Here is a 23,831-nt window from a genome sequence, read left to right as displayed (position 1 = left end):
CTTATTCTTTTGTTTGTTTGTTTTTGAGACAGGGTTTCTCTGTGTAGCTTTGGAACCTTTCCTGGAACTCACTCTATAGCCCAGGCTGGCCTTGAACTCACAGAGATCCACCTGCCTTTGCCTCCTGAGTGCTAGGTTTAAAGGTATGTGGCACTACTGCTGGGCTATTCTCTATTTATGTGTAAAAGTTTTAGGAACTTCCTTTGTTGCCCTTATACTGGGAGAACAATTTAGCCTTTACTAAAATCCCTAGGTGAAGGATGAAGATATTTATTTTATTTATTTATTTATTTATTTATTTTTTTGTCTGGACTTTGCAAAAATGCAAAATTCTGTTTGCATTTTTGAGAGATTCCTGCACCATGTCCCATCATCAACCAAACTATGCTTTGTACAACCCATACTTTTTTTTTTGGCTTAGTTCTTTGTATTCTGCTCATTCATTTCACTAATGTATATGCACCTATTTGTTATTCTGCACCATACTTCATTTCCTGGAACATATTATGCTCTTTTCTTCTAGTATAGTTAAGAGAATTATTTTTTCTCTGTGAACAGTTCTTTTCTGCAAGAACAATTAAGCACATGCCAAGAACTGTCTATATTTAAGAACTATCTTTTAATTGTGTGCATATTTTTTTCAAGATTTATTCATTTATTATGTATATAAGGTTCCTCCTGCATGTATGACTGAAGGCCAGAAGAAGGCACCAGATCTCATTATAGATGGTTGTGAGCCAACATGTGATTGCTGGGAATTGAACTCAAAACCTCAGGAAGAGCAGCCAGTGCTCTTAACCTCTGAGCCACCTCACCAGCCCTGTGCACACAACTCTTTAATCTTATTCATCTTCTCACCAGCAATGTTTACAATCTGTTTTGCTTTTACGCTTCTTATGTGATATTCATTTCTATTATATGTTCATTTTTCTTCATTTGTTTCTTTGAGATGAGCATGTTCAGTTTCTAACTCCTTTGCTGATCTGCATTGTCCTTGAAACCTCCTCTTATCTGAGCTCTTTTTTTTTTTTTTTAAGAGAATCCTGTTGTGATCTTTTCCTGAGTTTATGGGGAAAATGTTTTGTAAGCATTCCTTGGTCACTTTGAAGCAAGTGATGTGATTTGTATTTCATCAGCTGCCCTTTCTCTATACTTAAAGATTCCTTTGTTTCAAGGCTTCTGCCCTACAGAGATTTCACATGTAGCCTTTACAAATTATTTCCCCAGATTAGCATCGGAAAGGTGAGGGCTGCTCATAACTTTGAGTTTGTTTCACACATATATTGTTTCCAGACTTCTATTTTGCTTACATTAGGCACGTTTATTGGATGCCATCTCTTTAAAGAGCAAGGCTTGCAGCTGTAAGCATATTGGAGTTATAGGAAGGAAACATTGCTGTGTACCTCTGCCTTCACTCATAACATTATCTCTCTCACTGGAAGCTGATCCTCTCTAAATAGTAAACTTTCACAGTTTTGTTTGTTTGTTTTTGAGAGAGGGTCTCTCTACAGGAACCAGACTGTGATGGAACTCTCTATGTAGATCAGGCTGGCCTCAAACTCACAAAGATCTGCCTGCCTCTGCCCCCAAATGCTCGGATTAAAGGCATGCACCACCATGCCTGGCAAGGTTTCAAGTTTTAAGAGAGATACTTAAAAGTCTCCTTGCCTAATTATGTAATAATCGTTGTATTTTTTTATTACTTGCACTATAAGCAGACAGCATGTAGCTGAAATGATAAAAAGGCAGACTAGAATCCAAACAGTATCAGGTACAACTTTTTAAAAAAAAAATTCATACTATGAACAACTGAACTAAAATGAATTGAAAATCAGTATTTTTTCCAAAAAAAAATGGAGTCAATGTGATGTTTTGTATTACTGACAGTACAGTGGTCTCTCAGGAGGAAACTATAATGAACTCAAGCCAGCAACATAAAACACAAGTCATCTTCATTATACTCTTGAGGTCTTCATATGAATGCAAAATTTAATTTCCTAAGTGGTCCAGTAATTTCTTTTAATGTTTCCCAAGTGCTCGAGAGGAAAGGGTATTATACATTTAATAGATACAGGCCCCACATATATCACTTAGTTAATGTAGCTTGTTTATTGTATTATTCAAATGTCCTACATTATTGCAGTTTTATTTATTTCTCCTTAAAGTATTTTTTAAACAAATTTCTCTTCACAAGTTTTGAGGTTGTTTTAACAAAAATTTCACCTTTCTTAAGAGTGTTTTTATCTGTATTTATGTGTATGTGTACATGTGTTTGTGAATGTCCTGGGTGTGCAGAGCCTGAAGGGGCCAGAAGAGGGCATCTGATCTCACGGAGCTGGAGTTAGAGGTAGCTGTGAGCAGCTGTGTGACAGGGTGCTGGGGTTCTCTACCTCCTAACTGTTGTGGTAGCTTTCCAGACCTTGAATTTACTTTTATTTTTATTTTTTATTTTGTTTTTTTCGAGACAGGGTTTCTCCATGTAGTTTTGGTTCCTGTCCTGGACCTCGCTCTGTAGCAAGAATTATTATTGCTGTGGAGTAGGAGCTTTTATAACTTATATGGTATAAACGCTAAGAGATAAGGAGTGGTGGGAGAAAAACACTAAAGGAGAATGAAAAAAGAATTGCTCAGGACTTGGGCGCGCTTTACTCTTATACATTAAACTTGAAAACTGAACAGAAGTAAATGGTTATCCTCATGCGGCTGAGGGAGCTCACGGCAGAGGACTGGAGTCTACAGAACCCACAGCATCGCAGTTCACTCACAACCACTGTTACCTTTGCAGATGATCTCAGCTTCAAAAACGTGGTAAAAATTTTCACAATGTACAAGTTTAAGCTCCAGACAAGAGTTTGTAGACTTCAACGTATTTCCTCTAGAGAAAGCACTGTATTTACCTTGTAAAAGAAGTTTGTTCTCCCAACGGATCCAATCTTCCCCGTGTGGTTCATGAAACATATGTTTCCTTCAGTGGCACCATAAAATTCGCACATTTTAATATTTCCAAATCTGTCTAAAAACTGTCTCCACACATCACTTCGCATACCATTTCCAACTGCCAAACGCACCTGATGGTCCTTTTCCCCTTCTGTCTGTTAGAAGGAAAGATTTCACTTGTAAATAACTCTAGTTTGCGCCTCTCCCTTTTTTTTTACTGCTATTTATATGGCAACTGATCTAAAAGTAAACGGGGCATGCGCAATAGCAGAAGAGACGCAAACACAAGAAAACCACAGCGTTCTGCTGGATAATCACCCTGCACTAATTGTAATTCTGTGACACCGTAGCTATGGACAAGAGCAGTTAACTCTTGAGTTATCTGATAAATTACTTATGAGTACATATCAACTTTTGGAAGTGCCTCAATAAAATGGCTTGATCTCTCCTTAGAATCACATTCTTTTCTGTGTTCATCTGTCCCATGCAATCCCACATTCTTTTTTTTCATTTTTCTTTATTAAGAAATTTTCTACTCACTCCACGTACTATCCACAACCCCCCTCCTCCTTCCTCCCACCCCCAAGCCCTCTTTCCCAAGCCACCCTGCAACCCCGCATCCCCCAAATCTAGCTCTCCCATCGGGAGTCAGCAGAGCCCAGCACACTGAGCCTAGGCAGGTCCACGCCCCTTCCCACTGCACCAAGGCTGTGCAAGGTGTCACACCACAGGCACCGGATTCCGGAAGCCAGCCCATAGACCAGGGACAGATCCCAATCCCCCTGCCTTGGTGCCCCCCAAAACAGTTTGAGCCAAACTACCATCTTCTGTATCCAGAGGGCCTAGTCCAGTCCCATGGGGGCTCCACAGCCACCAGTCCACAGTTCATGGGGCTTCCACTAGTGTGGCCAGTCATCTCTGCACGTCCTCCCATCATGATCTCAACGTCCCTTGCCTGCAGTATGCAATCCCACATTCTTAATAAAGTTTTATTTGGGGTTCCCTGTTTAGTCTCATTGGGATTAGAGATAATTAGTGGGAGAAGTAGTAGTGTTAATTTTTTAACCAGGGAAGAGATGTCCCAGTCCACCATCCTTGGCAGACATGCTGAGTGAGGGAACTCAGGCCGGGAGGTGTATGTAGTTCAGAGCGATGGCTCCACTGTTTCTCCTCAGGAAGGGTAGCATGCTCCATTACATTTCTGGAAAGGGGTTGATGTTGATTTGATTAAAGGAAAAAAATCATGTCTTTGCTGTCAAGAGTATTTAGGAAGTCAGAAAGTTTTTTCCTTCTTTTTTTTAGGTATTTCAAAAGATAAATGAGACCGGAACAAAGACAGGGACAGAAAAAGCAAATAAGTCACAGAGACACACGCCAGGCTCTGACAAATCTCTGCGCTTACCTATTTCTCATGCAGTGGCAACTGATCAAAAGGTTGTCAGATCCACTGCTTTGGGGGTTGGGATGATGAATACAAATTAAGTTTCCTTTTAATGCTAAAAACATTTACAGAAATATACCTAATATTATCATTGATTCAAAAGAAAAATAGAAAAGTGTAATTATGGTGTCATTTTGAAAGCTCAGTGCTTTAAAGCATTGCCTACTTTAAATTTGGAGTTATTTTTCTGTTAGCATCCTATGCATCTAATTTTATAATAAAATTTCATAATGAAATTGAATTAGACTGAACTTGAAGTGCACAGATCTGTCCTGTCCTGCTACAGAACAAAGCACACGATTAACACTTTACTGGGTAGTCTGCCTCACTTTCTTGAACTTTTATATTAATTTTATCTTGTATACTGTAAGCACCTCTGTGTCATTGACAGATCATGTTCTGAAGGACTATGGAGTGAAAACAAAGAAAGCAAAATTGCCCTCCCCTCCCCTCCTCTCCCCAGCACATATTCTATCTGAAATCCTTAGCATCTCCAGTACTGGTCTCTCTTACCTGAGGCTGTTTGCACAGATAACGGCAGAGTTCTCCAATGTACTGAAACACAGTCACATTGTACTTCTTGCAATCATTCCAAAATTGGCTTGCAGAGAATTTCTTCTTTAATACACATGTAGCACCTATGAGAAGAGGTAAAAATAGGCACTAACTACCATGAAACACAAATGATAATGCTGCTTAACAGGTCCACTGACTTCCAAAGCTTTCACACCTCATCCTCAGTCATGAGTAGCAAGTTTATTTGGAAATATTACCTCTACAGTCCAATAGCCTTTCAGTGTAGTCATGTGGTAACTGTGAGTTTCGCCTGCAAATGTGCTTTTTGCAATTTGTGGAATGGAAGCACCTTCAAAATCAGTAGGAATTATATACATACTACCATTAGCATTGGAATTACATGTAGACTACCACAAGCATGGAATTACCTGTAGACTACCACAAACATTGGAAGTTTATGTATACTACCACAAGTGTTGGTGGAAGTATATGTGTACTACTACAAGCACTGGGAGAGCCATCCATCCTTCTCAGAGATGAATGATATTGACTCATTTTATCCTTGCACAAAAATGGGCATTTTGTTCTGAAGATGTTAAAGCAGATTTATCATACCCTGAAGTCAAGATTTAAGAAGCTATGCTAAAATTCCACCAGCAAAGGTTCATCAATGGATATAGTATCTAGTTTTAATGACATATTTTAACATGGTATCCTATTTTTACTAGGATAATTACTAGGATAATTCATGTACCAAATAATTTACAATTTAATGCTTACAAGCCAATGGGTTTTCATAAAGTCACAAGGGTGCCATCACTGTCATCACCTAATTCCAGGACATTTGTTTTTATTACCCCAAACGAACTTTATCACCTTAGTAGTCATTCCAATTTCCAAGACCCCTTACCCTTAGTAATCATTTGTGTACATCTACCTTAAAAGTTGTTTGTTATGGACTATTGTGACATATTGTGTGTGACTCATTTACTATAAAATGTGATTTGGAGGCCGGGTGGTGGTGGCGCACGCCTTTAATCCCAGCACTCGGGAGGCAGAGCCAGGCGGATCTCTGTGAGTTCGAGGCCAGCCTGGTCTACAGAGTGAGTTCCAGGAGAGGCGCAAAGCTACACAGAGAAACCCTGTCTCAAAAAACCAAAAAAAAAAAAAAAAAAAGTGATTTGGGTTTGTTTATCTTGTAACATGTATCAATACTTTATCCTCTTTATGTTTGAATATATCTGTTGATATGTAATATTTTATTTGTAATTCATCATTAATATGCAATTGGCTTGCTTCTGTTTTGTCCATCAACAGGCACACTTATGACCAAGTGTGACTGCATGTTTTCTGTTCCCTTGGACATGTATCCATGAGTAAAATCATTTGGTCATATGACTACCCCATGTTTTATTGGCTCTGAAATCTAATACATGCACCCTCACAGTCGGTGGACTCTTGCTCCAAAATCTGTCCCTGGTTCTCCAATAAGTAGTGCTAGGGGCAGTTAGTAAACCAGCCTAAGGCATTTGCACAGCTTAGTGCATAAGAGTATTGGTGTGGCAGTGGGGTCCCTGGGGCTCTGGCTGGCAGCAGATTCCACCATGGAGGGTCTGGTACTAGACTTCAGGAACAGACCTAGGTCAAATACCTCTTCCACAAAGGATCTCTCTCTCTCTCTCTCTCTCTCTCTCTCTCTCTCTCTCTCTCTCTCTCTCTCTCTGTATGTGTCTCTCTCTCTCTCTCTGCCTCTCTGTCTTCTCTCTCTTTTCTCCTTCCTTCTAATAAGTTGCTTAAAGTAACTTAAGGGGAACATGGAGATGGCTCCTTCCCTTGTGGCTTGTTCAGCATGCCCTTCCTTTTTGTGTTATGAAAATCAGGTGCTCTGGTCCAACACCCAGTTTCTTCAGTTCCCACAAAGGTGACCTTTACATGTATGTATGAATGATCACCTTGCTGTGTCTGTGGAAAAGTGACTATGTTCTGTGAATCCAGTTTTGACAGGAATGTGTATCTCCGTACAGATTCTTACAGATAATTTTAATGACTGATACTTATTTCCTTATTTCACAGTCAGTATAAGCTACAATCGTATGTCAAGCATACACAAGCAGTAATGAATGGGCTCTATTATTTCAGAACTAGTAAATGAAACATCATCTTGCCTGTCTACAAATGGATTCCATAAACTCTATCTGAATCATACGCTCTATCACATAGTTCTTGGGTGTTTGAACAGATTGTTGGGGACAAAAGAAACTGGCCTTAACAAGTCCTCCCCCTCACTTATCTGTGAAATACAAACTTGTTCTTCTTGCTGAAAGAGATGGAGTCTATTTTCCCACCGTTTATAACTAGATGCTTGGCTAAGCTTGTTTTGCTCATCAGAATGCTGCTGAAGTAAGCCTTGTGGTTTGGGGCTAAACAGTTATGCAGCTGACACATTTACTCCCTGTGACTGACTGCCTGGGGATCCTGGGGCTAGTCTCCTAGAGAATGAGCAACCACAAACAAAAAGGAATCTATAAATGCCCAAAATCACATGAGCAAATGCCCAAGATTTTGACTTTGTAGTTTAGGAATGTGCTATGTTGTGAAAATGTGTCCTTGCTACAGATACTACATTATAATTGTGAGATATGCACGCAGTTCCTCAGAACTCTATGAATACTTCTAAGTTTTGATGAATGTAAGCTCTGATTAAACATTTTGATGACTTATCAAAAAGAAAAAAAAAAACTTACCCAACTCAATACAGCCACCAATTCCAAGGAGAGCCCCTGAACTATGGTACAGAGGGAGGGTTAAATAAATAATATCGTCAGCTGTGCAGCCAAAAGCCCACAGCCCGAGAGATCCCTTCAACACCTGCAAGTGACTAATCACAGCTGCTTTGGGTAGACCTGAAAGAGAAGAAGAGAAGGAAAAATTAACCCATACAGGTTCTCTGAGGGACTCTGAGTTCTCCAAGGGTCTCTCATGCATTTTGAAGATCATGCAAATTGATGGTAGCCAAGTACAGTATAATAATTATGGAAAGGTGAAATGTAGGTGGAGAACCAAAATTACCATTGGATAGCTTTATATCCTTTAGAAAATGGCTATTTATGTTTACCTTTGTATGTAAGCTAATTTTCTCATGACCATTGGGTAAGCTTTTGAAACATGTTAAGCTTAGCAGGATTCTAGCCTCCACCAACCTATAGCTAAAAATGCTTTAAAGTAATATCTGAAACATATTGAAAAATGTATTCATTGAATAAACTGATTTATAATTTTTCTTGTTCTGTGGCTACAGAAGTCCATGAAACCCCTTCAATGGCAGAACATGGATTCCAGAGTAACTTGAATCTGTTATGCAGGGTCATGATCACTGTTATGTGTGTGTGTGTGTGTGTGTGTGTGTGTGTGTGTATGTATATGTGTGTGTGTATATGTTCCACTACATATAGATCTATGAAAGAAAGGTTATCCTGATACTAACAACACAAAGAATTGAGACAAAAATATATCAAATTATTCTAGATGATTTGGAGGATACCTGCAATGTGAATTGCTGCTGTAATATAATCTTTATTATATATAAATATAAATATATACAATATAAAAATAATATGGTCTTTAATATATGCAAAAGAAGTAAAAATTACACAAAATCAAACTACAGTGTCTGCTAGAAACTAATGGAAGAAATGCTAACATCTGCAAAAATGTGCCCCCAAAGGAGAGGAAGCATAATAGAAATCTGAATTATATGTAAAGTAGTTTTCCAGAGAACAATTCCTCCAAATAGGACTCTCACGGTGGACCATTCACTTCATTATGTTTAAACATGTCTTGTCATATGATCCTTTAAAAATGCAAGGTTCATGAAATATGTTGGAATGATTCCATGCATTTCATGAGCCAGTCTTATTCCCTGTCTGTCCTTCTTTTCCACATAATTGTTTTCTTATGAAAATATACAGTTGTAAGATATATATATCTTACATATCTTATATATGTAAGATATATATATATATATATATATATATATATATAATGTTTGCATTTTGCATAGTGCCTTGGTACTGGCTTTATAGGTATTTTCCTTTTTGTTTTGGAATTTTCTATTGTTTAGAAAATTATAATGTCAGTGTAAGAAATCCAGCCTTTCAAAAAGACCTTTTTTTAAAACATTGTATGATCATGGTTGAACATTAGCACTTTCATGTCTTTTAAGTTATATGACCTATATCATGGAACACAGCTTGTCTTCCTGTTAATAAATATCATCACTTCAGTTAATTAATTAGATTTGGTCATATCCAATTCTTCTCTGAGTTTAAAAGATCTTAGTTCTTCAAACAATTTCCTGCACAGGTCTCCATTCTGAATCTATCTCATTGTGGCTTGGAGTGTGGCTCCGTGGTAAAGGGTTTGCTCAGTCAGCATTTGATGCTCCTTAGAGCATGCAGCCTTGAATTCAATCCCCAGAGCCACAAAACTAACCCATCTATACCATTAATAAACTTGTTGCCATTGCAAAATACTAAGGGGATGAGGCCACACAGGGGGTTGGCTGGACGCAGGCCTGAGGGACCACAGGAGACGTCAAAAGAAGGGTCACCGTCCATGGAGACTTCAAATGCCCTCCAGGAAGTCTCAAGTCTGTCTTGTTCTGTACCAGCTCTGAAAATCCTGGCAGATTTTGTGCTCTGTTTTATTAATGAGCTCAGACTTGACCTCATACAAGAAATTGGGATAATATTTAGCACTATCTTAAAATGATGTTCTTTCTTAAAAAGAATTCTTTGAAACTACTCCCAATTGCTTGGATTTTTGCACCTTGTACTGAGAATCCAAACTTCCCTCTCAAAACTACACATAAAAATGTGAAGTGAGACTAGCTCTAGCCACAGTTATAAAGAATAGCTTTCTGTTCCTCATCCAGGGGAGCAAATACTCTTGCTTTTTTTATGCTACAGAGAAGTCTTAGGCCTTAGTCACTGCATTATCCATTCCATGGAGTGTCCCTGCAACTCACAGCAAACCAGCTCTTTGATTAAATGCTTGTCATGGAGAGGCTGGTCCAGAACCAGCAACACTACATCTAATGCTCCTGTCACCTTTCAAGGCATTTTAGTGAATTCCTTGAGCCTATTAACCTTACCAATTTAGTTATTTTTCAGTATATAATAAACTCAAGAACTTACCTGAAAAAAAAGGAAGGTGCTTAGTAAATTATTTGATAAAGAAGACAAGAGATAGGAACGTATCAAAAAAAATCAAAAGTTGATGAGGTTTGGCTTTGAAAGAAGAAAACAAGCAGAAGAAAAAAATCAAGCCTGATTCCTGCTTTTAATAAGCATAATGTGTTAACATGTTAACACATCGAAGAGCTTAAGATTCAAGGAGCATAGAAACTTTGGAACAAACTTCAATGGTATTTCTCAAACTAATATAGTCATAGAGACCTTGTTTGTATCTTTCTTGGTGAACTTTTTCTTGAGGTTCCCTTAGGTGGGCTCCACAGTTTTTGACACTTTTAAGCTTTTCTGAATCCTGACACTGGAACTCTTCCAATGTAGTCTGAGTTGAAAAGACCATTAATGTAGGGCCCAGGAAGGAAGTGAGGAGTTGGGATCTGTCTGATGACTGTAAAACTAGGAAAAAGGTGGGAAATGCTAGAGCATGCCAAGAGAAAGCCAGTTTCAAGGCAAGTACAGTTTGGGAACTAACTGTGAAGTTTGGTTATGATATCGGACAAAATGAGGAGGGATTCGTAAAGAAGTGTGTAAACATGGAACTCTCTATATGGTAACAGCAACTGGCTCCAGACACAAACTGAGTCTTGGTTTCCTCCTGAAACTTATAGCAATGTTTGAATACATTGCTGCCCTAGTCAGGCCGAGGTGGCCTTGTTAGAGATTCCTGATGCCACTTCTTCAAGTCCATCTAGTAATGGCAGGACTAGATTGAACACATTAGTAGACTCTACGGACAAAGGAGACAGACAGAAGATAACAGCCACGGAGTTTCATTAAAGAGATAGATGGTAGAGAGATGGGTCATGGCATCCATCCAATAAAGCTAAATTTAAGGGGAAGCCAAAAGAAAGCTGGTTTGTGTAAGTCCCTCAAACCACTCGAATGGTCAGGCCCCTCCCCCGAGGACCTCCAATTGCCAGGTTCCACCCGCTGGACTCTGCCCCCACCCTACAGAGCAAAAAGCCTAATCTCTGGACATGAAATCCCACCAATCTCCATCCTAGAAAGCTCCACCCTGAAAAGTTCCACCTGTTTCCCAAGAAGCTCTTTATAAATCCTCTACCCTGTTCAGTTTGCTGCTGTTTCTTCCTTGAGCAGAGGCAGCAACCCTCCTGTTTTTTTTTTTTTCTCTCTCAATAAATTTTATTGTGTGAGGTTTGTTGTGTGGTGTGACTGAGTGGTATTCCTTGGCTTCCAGCTGCTGGAAAACCTTTCCATCCAAGCTGCAATGCTTACAGTTTGTCTCCTCAGAACCCAGAAAGGCTCATGAATAGGGAGTAGAAAATAAAGGTGTGACCATAAATAGGCTGCTGTGTGGGACGTTCTGTTTGTAAAACAATTCTAGTCATGAGCTACCCTGTCAACTCTGTAGACAGCTGAGGGTTCTCCCACCCCACCCCCCAAAAATAGAGACTAAAACAAGGAGATAAGAGGAAGTGTGCAAACATTCCTAACTCACTACGCCCCCTTTAATGCTTGCTAGTTTTCTTTTGGAGATTCTTTTCTGAGACATCTGAATAGCTCGCTGATAGAGACAAGCAGTCAAGGATACTCCACTCCACATACACACACACACACACACACACACACACACACACACACACACACGGTCAAAATGGAGTTAAGAGTACCCTGCTCCACACATACACAAGAGCAAGATAAAACACACACACACACACACACACACACACACACACACACACACACAAGCCTAGGCCATGAAACCAACTAGTAAATAAATCCCACTCAGCCACTCAGGCATGCTGACCTTCCACTCATGGGGTAATTTGCTTTGGGTTTTATTACCTAAACTTTTAAGGATGAACTGGCAGTCAAAAGAAACCTAACATTTAAGGAAATTCTCTAACATAAAAGAGAGCAATACAAACCACAACATTAAAAAAAAAAGATGGGAAAAACAGACAAAGTAAAGACATTTGAAAGATTTGAGACTATTGTTGGTTGCTTTTGCTCTTTTGGGGGGCCTGCCACCCAGCTCCCAAATAAATTACATATGGAGTCTTATACTTAATTATAAATGCCTGGCCTTAGCTTGGCATATTTCTAGCCAGCTTTTCTTAACTTATCCATCCTGTCTACCTTTTGCCTCTGGGCTTTTCTCATCCTCTTACTTCTGTAAATCTTACTCTTACTCCATGGCTTGCTGTGTAGCTGGGTATCTTGCCCCTGATGTCCTCCTCCTTCTCTGGCTACTTCTTTTCTCTCCCAGATTTCTCCTTCTATATATTCTTGCTGCCTGCCAGCCAGGCCTATCCTTTCTCCTGCCTCACTGTTGGCCATTCAGTTCTATATTAGACCATCATGTGTTTTACACAGGTACAGTAACACAGCTTCAGAGAGTAAAGCAAATCCAACATGAACAAAAGTAATAGACCTTAAAATAATATTCTACAACATGAGACAATAAATTATCAAGAGTACATTAATAAGTTTCTAACAGAAGAATAGCCAAAGAACACAGGATGGAGAAATAAATCTCTCAAAAATTAAATAAAAAACTTAGAGAAGGAAAATAGAAAAATAGGAAATTAATAACTTGATTTAAGAGGCTCAGTCTTTAAAAATGGAAAGGCTCCCATGATGAATGAATGAACAAGGCACCTGCAGTGACAGGAAGAAACAATCAAAGAGGAAAGGGGTAGTTTTTAATTTCAAAACCACATAGAACTGTAAGACATTAATTTCTAGACTGAGAATAGCTATTAGCTCCCCAGAAAATGACCAAAGAAGACCAGTCCCCAGTGTGTGTCATCAGAATGCTGTGAAGTACTGGAGATTCAAGGGTAAGAAGCACAAAGACTTCTCATCACGGACACAGGAAATCCAAAGTCAAAATCCTGAACAAAAAGAATTTCAAACATACAATTCTACAAGCAGTCTTCCATCTGTAAGGATAGAAAAAGAGATGTTTGGGGATACATAAGAATTTGTAAAAGTGTTCCTTTCCATGTGTCCCTTATCAAGATGCTGCAGAGAACAGGGCAGAGAGAGTAAAGAGTGAAATAGCTGAAGCTCTACTGAGTAGGGGACCAAGAAAAGAAAATGTTGAAGGCATTCCCAAGTGAAAAACAAATACAGGACAACACAGCTGCTGGACAGGACTGAAGGAGAAGGGTGGAACAAGGGTGTCCAAAAATTGACTTGAAGGAATGCATGGGATTCCTTCACTATCTACAGCTATGTTTCTTGGTTGAGGAAGAGGTGGCATCTCAAATTAGTTCAATATAATTGTTATCTCAGGATCCATGTTGTTGGAAACCCAGTTATCTCTTTCAGTTTCTGAGAACTATCACCACAAGACTGTGCTACAGTAACAAGCCCCTCATGTCATTCACCATATCCTCACAACCTACAGGTTTTGACCATGATATACCTAATGAGCAACACCAGGGCCATGTAAAATCCCCTCTTCATGAGTGTTTTCTTCGTTCTAATCCATGCATGACCCCTATAGTGTAATCTAAGGAATAGTGCCCCTGGGCTTCAATAAGCTTTCATCCCCTCTCCCACACAGCGCTTCAGGTAGAGTTCCTGCCTGCTGCTTGACCTCCCACTGGCATCCCTAACTCTCTAGACCTTTATGCCATCCATTCCTTCTCTTTGCTGTCTTTTGTTCTCATCCTTAATCATGTCTCACCTGCCACACACGAGCAACCCTCCCTCCAACCACCAGACCCTTGCAGCTGCCCATCTTGGCTTCCCGACAATCAGAGAGGTCCTACAAGACTAAAATTATGAAAAACAAAACAAAACAAAACAACAACAACAAAAAACCCCACCAAAAGTTGGAAACTACAACACTAACTACAGAGCAGTTTTGGGTGGCCAGCAAACTCTGCAATCAAGCAACCAAACCAGAAGAACAATTAATTCCAGATTAAGAGGAGTTTGACCTGAACAAAGAAAACAAACCATTATCTGGGTCCTACACAGCTCGGTTAGAAAGTGTCCACTGTTATGACACTGATCATGCAGCATTTAGTGGGTCTTAGTGTGATAGGAAGAGGAAGTGCCCACAACATAAAGGAGTGTGTGGAGGGGTGGGGTGCAGATCAACTAAGAATAATCAGGAGACAATGTTTGTGCATGGGTGCTAAGGGTATGCTAAGTTACCTGTTTTCTCTAGACACAGAGAAGCATTTTTTTAAAGGACTGCACATACTTTCTGCCTTTGAAGCAGAATTAAACAATAAATCTGGAGCTTCTCTCTCACATATCTAAAACTTTCCCCCAATTCTGTGCTATAGAACTGTAGCATAATAAATATAAAACGTAAAATTAGTGGTGCTTTCTCTCTCAGCCAGCTGTGCAACAGCACAAAATGCCTCAGCTTTGACCTTGGAGAGGAAATAAATGTCTGTTAGAATCCACTCCAGTCTGTTCTCATTGGAGTAGACATTTAGAGACTGCCTTGAAGTCACCCCTGACTTGTCAAAAGAACACAACCACCAAGACCAACTGGCTGAGCACCTTCTGCTGGATATTAAGAAAACTCCTTCCAAAAGTCATTCTCTTTCAAATCCCAGTGTCCAACTAAATTTATGCTGACAAACTGATACATCCTTGCGTTTTTGAGTTTATTTATTCTAACCATATTTTCAAATACAGTTTGTTGCTTTCTAAAGGACTAAAAGAGATAAGATGCACCAAGCGATTGGCTGGTAAGTTTTTTTTTGAAGTTATTGTGTAATAGGAATTTTGCTTACAACATGGCACACACATAGGTAATAGCAACATTGAAACTTGGAAACAAAATCCCAACCATCAAACTGATCACAGAGCGTCTTTGGCCTGTCGTTCACAGCTCGGTGCTTCCTCCTAAAAGTCAGAGAATTCCTGTGAATCCTCAAGTCGTTTTATTATTTTCTTCTGGTTATCACCATTTAACCTTTCCTCCCACTAAAGAGAGCTGAGTTCCATGAGCCCGTATTGTTTCTTTCTCTGGATTCATCAAGTCTTGGAGACTTTCAGTGAGTCATAAGACCCGGTTATTCTGGGCAAGTTAGGAGACCTGCCACCTGCACCACAAGTCAAGAATAGAGAGAACTGCTTTGGAGTCCATTACCAGGTTTATAAACACAGAAGATGAATGAAAAAAAAAAAAGAGAACTAAAGAGGAAAGGGACATGAGTGCTCCTAGGCATGATGGAGAAGCAAGTTTATTATAGATCAAAGGGAGAGCGTAGGTAGGGACCGGAGCATCTGGGAGATCCCAAAGTGGACATGACCAGGCAAAGCTTGGCCATGTCGGAAGGGGGGCGGGAAGAGAAGGGGAGGGAGGGGAACAAGCTGCCGCAGCTAAGAGGGCAAATGTAGAAAAGGGTGGGGAACCAAAATGGCTGGAGAGTGTAGAGGGCAAGGTGTTCCAGGCACACCCCATAGCAGGTGGAAACTGAGAGCTGTTGGGAGAACCTGGCAGCCAGGTCCACTTTGGTTTTGGTTTTTTGTTTGTTTGTTTGTTTGTTTTCGAGACAGGGTTTCTCTGTGTAGTTTTGCGCCTTTCCTGGAACTCACTTGGTAGCCCAGGCTGGCCTCGAACTCACAGAGATCCGCCTGGCTCTGCCTCTGAGTGCTGGGATTAAAGGCGTGCGCCACCACCACTGCCCGGCTCAGGTCCACTTTGATATGTTCAATAGACACCTTAGTTAACCATTTGTCCTAAGTTTGAGACTTTATACATCAGACCTAAGATTTTATTATTTTTAATATTTGTATGTGCATGTCTGTTCAGTGCCTGCAACACCAGCATTGGTGACACAAAGGCACACACACACACACACACACACACACACACACACACAAAGAGAGAGAGAGACAGAGACAGAGACAGAGACAGAGAGAACATACCTGTTGTTCCAGAGGTAAAAATATAGAGGCAGGTAGACTTGAGGCTTGAGGTGACGTGATGGCTTGTTGGCACTGGCTCATCGGAGGCCAGGCTCAGCTTTTCTTGGAGTGAAACTACACCTTGTGGAACAGAGTCCTTCATTCCCCAAACAGTGATGTGTTTGGGGAGGCTGGGAAGGATTTCTTCTATGCTTCCAAGTAAATCTGAAAAACAAAAGAATAGAAATAGGTAAAAACCTCAAATCTCAAATTTCATGTTGGGTTTCTTTCACGTGTTAGAACAGAGATAAAATGAAAGCAAAGTCTCCTCTCTTTCTGATTGACAAGGGTATTTTATGTTTATGTTTGGTTTGGGAAATACTTCGTTTTGTGGCATGTCACCCTAAATACCCCTAGTCTGTCCTTGAATTTGCACTTTCCCACCTCAGTTTGCAAAATCCAGGGATTATAAGCATGAGCCACCGTTCCAAGCCCCGTGTCTATTTCAACCTGAAACAACAATTCTGTCACCATCTGACTGAACAACACAAAGCAGGTTCACATTAAATGTTGATGATTTTGATAGCTTCCTGCTAAAAGACCACACTTCCCAGCTTCCTTTGTGGCCAGGCCAAGTCATTCTTGAAGAGAGGGACTATGGGGTGGTAGTAATTTCTGCCCCTGTAAGGGGCTAGATCTTGTCTTTGTAGGTATTTTGGCCATCCACACACTTGCCCCCTTGTTATGAACAAACATGGTCTTGGTCTCACCTGAAGTCAGACCAATCCTCTTTTTCTTCCTACCTTCTCTTTACAGCTGTCTTAAATCATCTGATAGATTCTATTATAAAAAAATTATTATATTTTCCCATTTTTTAAATAAAACTATTTCTTAGATTCTCTTCAAATTTAAATTTAGGATACTGCAGAAGGCGTGTTCTTCTAAATATAACTTGGTAGTTAATTATTCCAGGAGAACATCTGAGTGCCAAATTGCTCAACCTTAATGAAACACATTTGAGGAAATCCCTTGGCTGCTCTGGAGTAGTTTCAAGACCATGTTGAAGCCAAAGGTTAATGAACTCAGGGAGAGGCCTGTTCACGCAGCACCGTGATAAGTAAAGTTGCAAACCCCTGAAGCAGAAGGGGGAAAAAAGAATGTCTTCCAGAAACAGAACAAGGTCCTCTATGCAGGGGAGGATGTGACAGGGACAGCTGCCAGTGGAGTGATGAACAGAGTCTCCAGCAGCGGCCTGGAGGCTCAAGGCCAAGGACAGAACCAAAGTCAAACAGAAAAAAGAGAACAATAAATATTGAGAGAGCCAGTCTCCACGACTGAAAAACTTTGGAGCATCGTTAGTTCAAGGGTCTGAGTGTTAAGGAATGGAAAAGCAACCAGGATACTATTTTTCAGAAACTCTTTGCTTCCAGAATTAAGAACACAGAAAGGCAATGGCTGAGGTGAGGTGAGACTAAGTTATTTGAGACTTTCATTTTGGCCACTAATGTAGGATAAGATATCATACTCTAAAGAAGGTCATTGATGGAGAAGAAGGGAGATATGGCAGTGGTGAGCCCCTCATGAGGAAGCATTAGATATTAAGGTACTCAGCACCCAACAGTACACAAAAGAAAAAAAATCAATCCTGTCTGAAAACTCTTTTTCCAGAATTTAGGGAGAACTATGCTTGTTACATTTAACTGTAATTCTGCTTTATTTTAACATTGGTCTTTGACAGTAAAATGAAAGTTTTACATTTATAGTTGGTAGGTTTTTTCTTTATTTCTATGATATTCCATTCTTTCCAAGGTGTGAGGGACTTCTGATTGCTGTGTTTCTTATTTTAACGACAACTAGACTCACATCTTTGGTGGTGTTGCATGATGATACACACTAGCATTTGCAATCAATGCCAACAAAGCCAAGGATTACTGGCAACCACTAGAGGCTAAGTAAAGGCAAAGAAAGAGTCTTTCTTACATTTAGAAAAATGTAAGTATGTGAGTATGAAGCTGGCAAATCCTTTGCTTTAGATTGTTAGCCTCCAGAACTAGGCAAAAGATACTTTCCTTATTATAAACTCCCAGTGTATGGCATTTTATCACAGCATCTCTAAGAAGCTAATAAACCAAGTTCTCAAAATGGTGCCCAGTGTAACTGGTAATCAAAATGAAATTAAGTAATTCTATAACTATATATGCATCATAAAAGAAACCAGTGACTTAGACTGGAGAGCTGGGGCTCAGAGGTTAAGAGTGTGTACTGCTCCTGCAGAGGACGAGTTCAGTGTCCAGCACCAACATTAGGCAGCTCACAATGGCCTGTAATCCAGCTCCTGTGGTCAGATGTCTTCTTCTGGCATCTTTGGGCACCTGTACTCAAGTGCACATACCCTCATAAAGACACACACAAATATATGTACTTGAAAAATCTTTAAAAACACAGTGATTAGGAATAATACCTTTTAGTATAGTAGATCTGGTCAGAATGCTCTAGAATATGTGAATTTTGGCCTGTACATAAAAATCAACTATATGCTATTTATTTCTTAAAATTAAACAAACATAATCATAACTACATATTATGAAACATAATCACAAACTATATATTGTTTTGAATCTGAATTCATAGTGCTATGTTACATATTTTCATGAATGAGGATGTGAACCATGAATGATTATCTGGTTGTCTCGGAAAAGCTGTCTGTCAATCACTGTTGGCTTCTGTAATTCAGATTAATCATAAAGAAGCAGCAACAGAAACGAGTCAAGTTTCATCCCTGTCTCTCCAGACTTTATCCAAGTCCTGCTATGCCTGCCTAGAGGAGCCTTTCCTCCTACCCTTCCTCCATTCTCTGGAGACTCTGCCCTTCAGTGATGACCCAGGGTCCTCTTAGCTCTTTCTAACAAACCATCTCATCCTTCCCTCCTACCTCATCTCCATTCCTTTGTGTCACCTACCAACCAACAAATTTATTCTCTGCTAGGGAATAATGCCCATGCCCATCACACTTGCCTAGGATTCAGAGTGGGGAGCAACAATCAAAGAGTGGACCACCCCAATAAAGACTAGAACAGATATCTACACCAAAAACAGTGTCTTAGGGTTTCTATTGCTGGGATGAAACACCATGACCAAAAAGCAAGTTGGGGAGGAAAGGGTTTATTCAGCTTATACTTCCATATCACTGTTCATCATTGAAGGAAGTCAGGACAGGAGCTCAAATGGGTCAGGATCCTGGAGGCAGAAGCTGAGAGAGAGGCCATGGACGGATGCTGCTTAGTGGCTTGCTTTCTATGGCTTGCTCAGCCTGCTTTCTTATAAAACCCAGGACCACCATCCCAGGTACGGCACCACCTACCATGGGCTGGGCCCTCCGCAATTGATCACTAATTGAGAAAATGCCTTACAGCTGGATCTCATGGCGGCATTTCCTCAACTGAGGCACCTTCCTCTCTGAAGACTGTAGCTTGCGTTAAGTTGACACACAAAACCAGTCAGGACACATAGTTTTAGAAAAGTGGCAGGATACAAAATTAACATACAAAATTAGTAACTTGACTGTATACAAATGGCAGAATGAGAAATAAATCATAGAAATAGTATCTTTCACAATGGCCTCAATCAAAAAATAAATAAAAATTTATATCCTGGGATAACGCTGACCAAGCAAATAAAAGACTCGAATAAGAAAAAATTTAAGACATTGAAGAAAGAAGTTGAAGAAGACACCAGAAAATGGAAAGATCTTCCATGTTTGTGTATCCATAGAATTAATATAATCAAAATGTCATCCTACCAAAAGCAACCTACATATTCAATGTAATCGCTAACAAAATTCCAACATAATCCTTCACAAATATTTAGAAAACAATCTTCAACTTCATGTGAAAACACAAAATACCCAAGATAGCTAAAGCAATCCTGAATAATAAAAGAACTCCTGGAGGTATCACCATCCCAGATTTCAAGTTGTACTACAGAGCTATAATAATAATAATCAAAAAGGATGGTATTGGCATAAAAACAGACAAAATGATCAACTGAATTGAATTGAAAACTCAGACATAAGTCTACACATCTATGGATTTTTGACAAAGAAGCCAAAAATACACTGGAGAGAAGACAGTATCCTTCACAAATAGTACCGTTCAAACTGGATGATTGCACATAGAAGAATGAAAATTGCTTCATATCTATCACCCTCCAGAAAATTCAACTCTAAATGGATCAAGAATGTCAACATAATTCCAGGTACCCTACGTCTGATAGACAAGAAAGTGAAAAGTGGGCTTGAACTCACTGGCACAGAAAGGACTTTCTGATCAGGAAACTGACAGCACAGGACCCCAATATCATAGTCACTAACAATAAATGTGACCTTATAAAGCCAAGAAGCTTCTTTATGGCAAAGGACACTATCATTCCATCAAATTGGCAGCCTACAGAATGGGAAAAGCTCTTTATCAATTATACATATGTTAGGAGGTAACTATCTAGTAGATATCTATCTATCTATCTAGTATTAATTTTTAGTATCTAGAATATATAAAGAACTGAAAGAAAAACTTGAACAATCAAGTTTTACCAAGAAAATAAATAAATAATCCAGTTTAAAAACAGGATGTAGAACCAGGCAGAGAGTTCTTAAAAGATAAAGCACAAATGGCTGAGAAACACTTAATGAAATGTTCAACATCTTTAGCTATCAGGGAAATACAAATTAAAACTCCTTTGAAATTTCATGTTACCTCAGTCCGAATGGCCAAGATCATATGCCATACAACAAATGGCAGCTCATACTGGTGAGGATGTTGTATAAGGGGAACACTCATTCGTGGTGGGAGTGCAAACTTGTACAGCCACTGTGGAAATCAGTGTTATAGTTCCTCCGGAATCTGTGAATACATCTGCCTCAAACCCAGCTATACCACTCTTTGGTATATGTCCAAAAGACTCTGTATCCTCTTATTAACTACTTGCTTAACCATGTTCATTGCTTACCTAATTGGAAACAGCCTAGATGTCCATCAACTGATGAATGGATAATGAAAATGTGGTACCTTTACACAGTGGGACATTATTCAGCTGTTAGGAAAATCAAAGTTATGAAATTTTCCCTTAAAAGATGGAACTAGGACATAAGCATCCCGAGTGACGTAACCCGGGCCCCAGATGACAAATACTCTGTTTTCTCTTTTAGGTTTACGTTACTTTTAAGCTTTCAAAATGTGCACTTTAATCCAAATCACCACAGAGGTTAGGTACCTGCTACGAGACCAGAGGGGAGGAAAAGATCTCCCAAGGAAGGTAAATAAAGTTATGGAGAGACAAAGGGAAGCCAGAGTAGGAAGATTAGATAAGGAAGGGGATGGGAGGACAGGGTAAACAAAGGAATATATGGGCAAGGACAACTGACACTAAGGGCCATTTGAAAAATTATATGAAAACCTACTACTGTAGAAGCTTCCTAAAATCATGCATATATGAAATAAATCTAAGTGGAGTAACCAAATAATAGGGGAGCCAATGCCCCAACTAGATATCTTATGCCATCATGTGAAACCTCCAAAAGTAGGCATTGGTTATATCTAGTTGAGTCATTGGCAAAGGGTCCCCATAGGAATCCCCAAATACCACAAGTTATTGCCAATGTTATTGCTTGATCTCCACAACCTGGTGGTAAGGCCCTACTGCTAAAGACAACTCTTAGTTACATCATCAAACATGCAGATGCCAAACAGGTGCCTAACTAGAAGCATCAGCCTTAGGGACTAGCATTCATGATGCTGGAAGGTGGAGAAAAGAGAAAGGTACACGAATATCACCCAACTGCAACCCCTGTGACCAACAACAGTGGTCTGGCTGCAAGGCATACTGGTTCAATAGTGGAGGATGCAGAAAGATTATAAAAGCCAGAGGTGATGGTTAACTCCAGGCAAAAAGTGTCTTTTGGGAACAACAGGACTGACTGTTGTACATATGAACTTACAGATGCTGTGACAGCATGCACAGGACCTTTGCAGGTTCAGGTCAGAAGGAGGGAAACATAGGGTCCCATGCCTAACCGGGAAGCTCTCTCCAGCTGATGTCTGCTGGGAGATGGAAGGCCAGTTTTCTCCAATGGAGTTTCATTGGATATGTCAACCAATACTCCAGGGCAGGCCCCATGACCAGGACCCATTGGCCAGCACAAACAAGCTCAATAGTGTTTTCGTGGACTCTTTGTTTCATTTTGTTTTTGTTTTGTCTTTTGATTGTTTTGATTTTCATTTCGTGTGTGTGTGTGTGTGTGTGTGTGTGTGTGTGTGTGTGTGTGTGATGTGTATTTCTTGGTTTTGTTTTTGTCTCTTTGTTGTTGTTTGAGAGAGAAAAACAAAGAACATAAAGGTAGGTGAGTAGGCAGGTCAAGAGTATCTGAGGGAGGATAAAAACCATGATCAAAATATAATTGTATTTTTCAATAAAATTAATTAATACAAATAACCGAACCAAATGGCACTAGATAACTCATAAATAGAACCTGTAAGAAACTCAAAGCAAACACATAAATGAGGCATTGTGTTGCCAGGGAACTAGGGGTTAGGTCTTAAAGTGTCTTATTAATCTTCATTTCTACCACAAATAAATTAAGCAAACTGTAAGAATCCAAGGAGAATTCTCAGTTCTGGTTAGTGTATGCGGTTATGTGGTATTCTGATTCTCAGTTCTGGTTAGTGTTTGCCGTTATTCATGCGGTAAATTGCTGCATGCAGGCTGCTTTGACAAGGCATGAAAACCCACAGAGATGGCTGGTAGGAAAGACAACAGCACAAAGCATCCAGTCTTTCAAAATAACAGCTCTAGATTTTGTTTAAATGACTCTTTCTGGTATATTGAACTTAACAATTCTTTCAACTACTTATTGTAGTTACCGTGATTTCAAATTGGCCATCTGGAATTATACACCAATGGCTAAACTTCTAAATGAATTGGGATATAAGTACAAAGTTACAGCATGACTGTGACCTGAATCTTTGTTGAAACTACAGAGTCTAGGGAATAGTGAGGGTTTACAAAGAGTGGTAGTGTTTATAAAAATGAAGGAAGTGAGCAAAAGTCAAAAGAAACATGATTTCATATCCTTAAAATTCAGCTGATTTAGCTGAGACAGACTTCTCAAATAAAATCCTTTCAACAGTGGTTAAAAATGATAATGGGTATTACAGTGAAAGTTCTGAACATCAATGTGAGGATAAAGAGGGACAGAAGAATGACTCAATGGTGACAGCATTTCTTGTCCTTCCAGAGGACCAGAATTCAGTTCCCAGTACCCACATGGCATGTCCAGCTCCAAGAAGTCTGACACCCTCTTTCTGGCCTCTGAAGGCACTCACATACACATGGGATTCACCACCCCCAGCCTGAAATAAAAAGAAAATAAACCTTATAAAAAAGGATAAGGAATCACTACTTATTTATTACTATCAGTTTTAAGAACATGAAAAAGACTTCCTTCACTTTGAAAGGAAATTCAGAATATTGATATGACTTAAAAGAATACTGTTTAATTATAGTTATTTGTGAGGGTGTGTTGCCTGCATGTATGTCTTCACACCATGTACATCCTTGGTGCCTATGGAGGCCAAAAGACATCTTTCCAGATCCACTGGAATTAGAGTTATAGACAAGGCTGTGAGCCCCATGTGTGTGCTGGAAATCAAACCTGGGTCCTCTGGAAGAGCAGCCAAGGCTGTGAAATAATACTGTACAAATACATTAATGAAACTAAACTCATTAAGACCCATTCCTCAAAGAAATGCACAAACCATTGATCTCTGCAGAACTGCAGACACCTCAAC

At 39.6% G+C, this 23,831-nt stretch overlaps 1 protein-coding gene across 1 annotated transcript in view; it reads right to left on the bottom strand.

Moving 5' to 3' along the window:
- Positions 1–23,831, bottom strand: part of Slc27a6 (solute carrier family 27 member 6) — a 44,733-nt gene that overhangs the window by 13,973 nt on the left and 6,929 nt on the right. Inside the window, exons 2-5 of the mRNA XM_059246027.1 lie at positions 16,012–16,215; positions 7,639–7,797; positions 4,892–5,016; positions 2,898–3,092 (exon numbers count right to left, since the gene is read on the bottom strand). Of these exons, the coding sequence (XP_059102010.1) occupies positions 2,898–3,092; positions 4,892–5,016; positions 7,639–7,797; positions 16,012–16,215 (683 nt within the window). The remainder of the gene's footprint in view (positions 1–2,897; positions 3,093–4,891; positions 5,017–7,638; positions 7,798–16,011; positions 16,216–23,831) is intronic.

This window comes from Peromyscus eremicus, chromosome 19 (assembly GCF_949786415.1).
Source record: "Peromyscus eremicus chromosome 19, PerEre_H2_v1, whole genome shotgun sequence".
Taxonomy (NCBI): domain Eukaryota; kingdom Metazoa; phylum Chordata; class Mammalia; order Rodentia; family Cricetidae; genus Peromyscus; species Peromyscus eremicus.
Note: the sequence above shows the minus strand (reverse complement) of the source record. Positions and strands in the feature narration are given on the sequence as shown.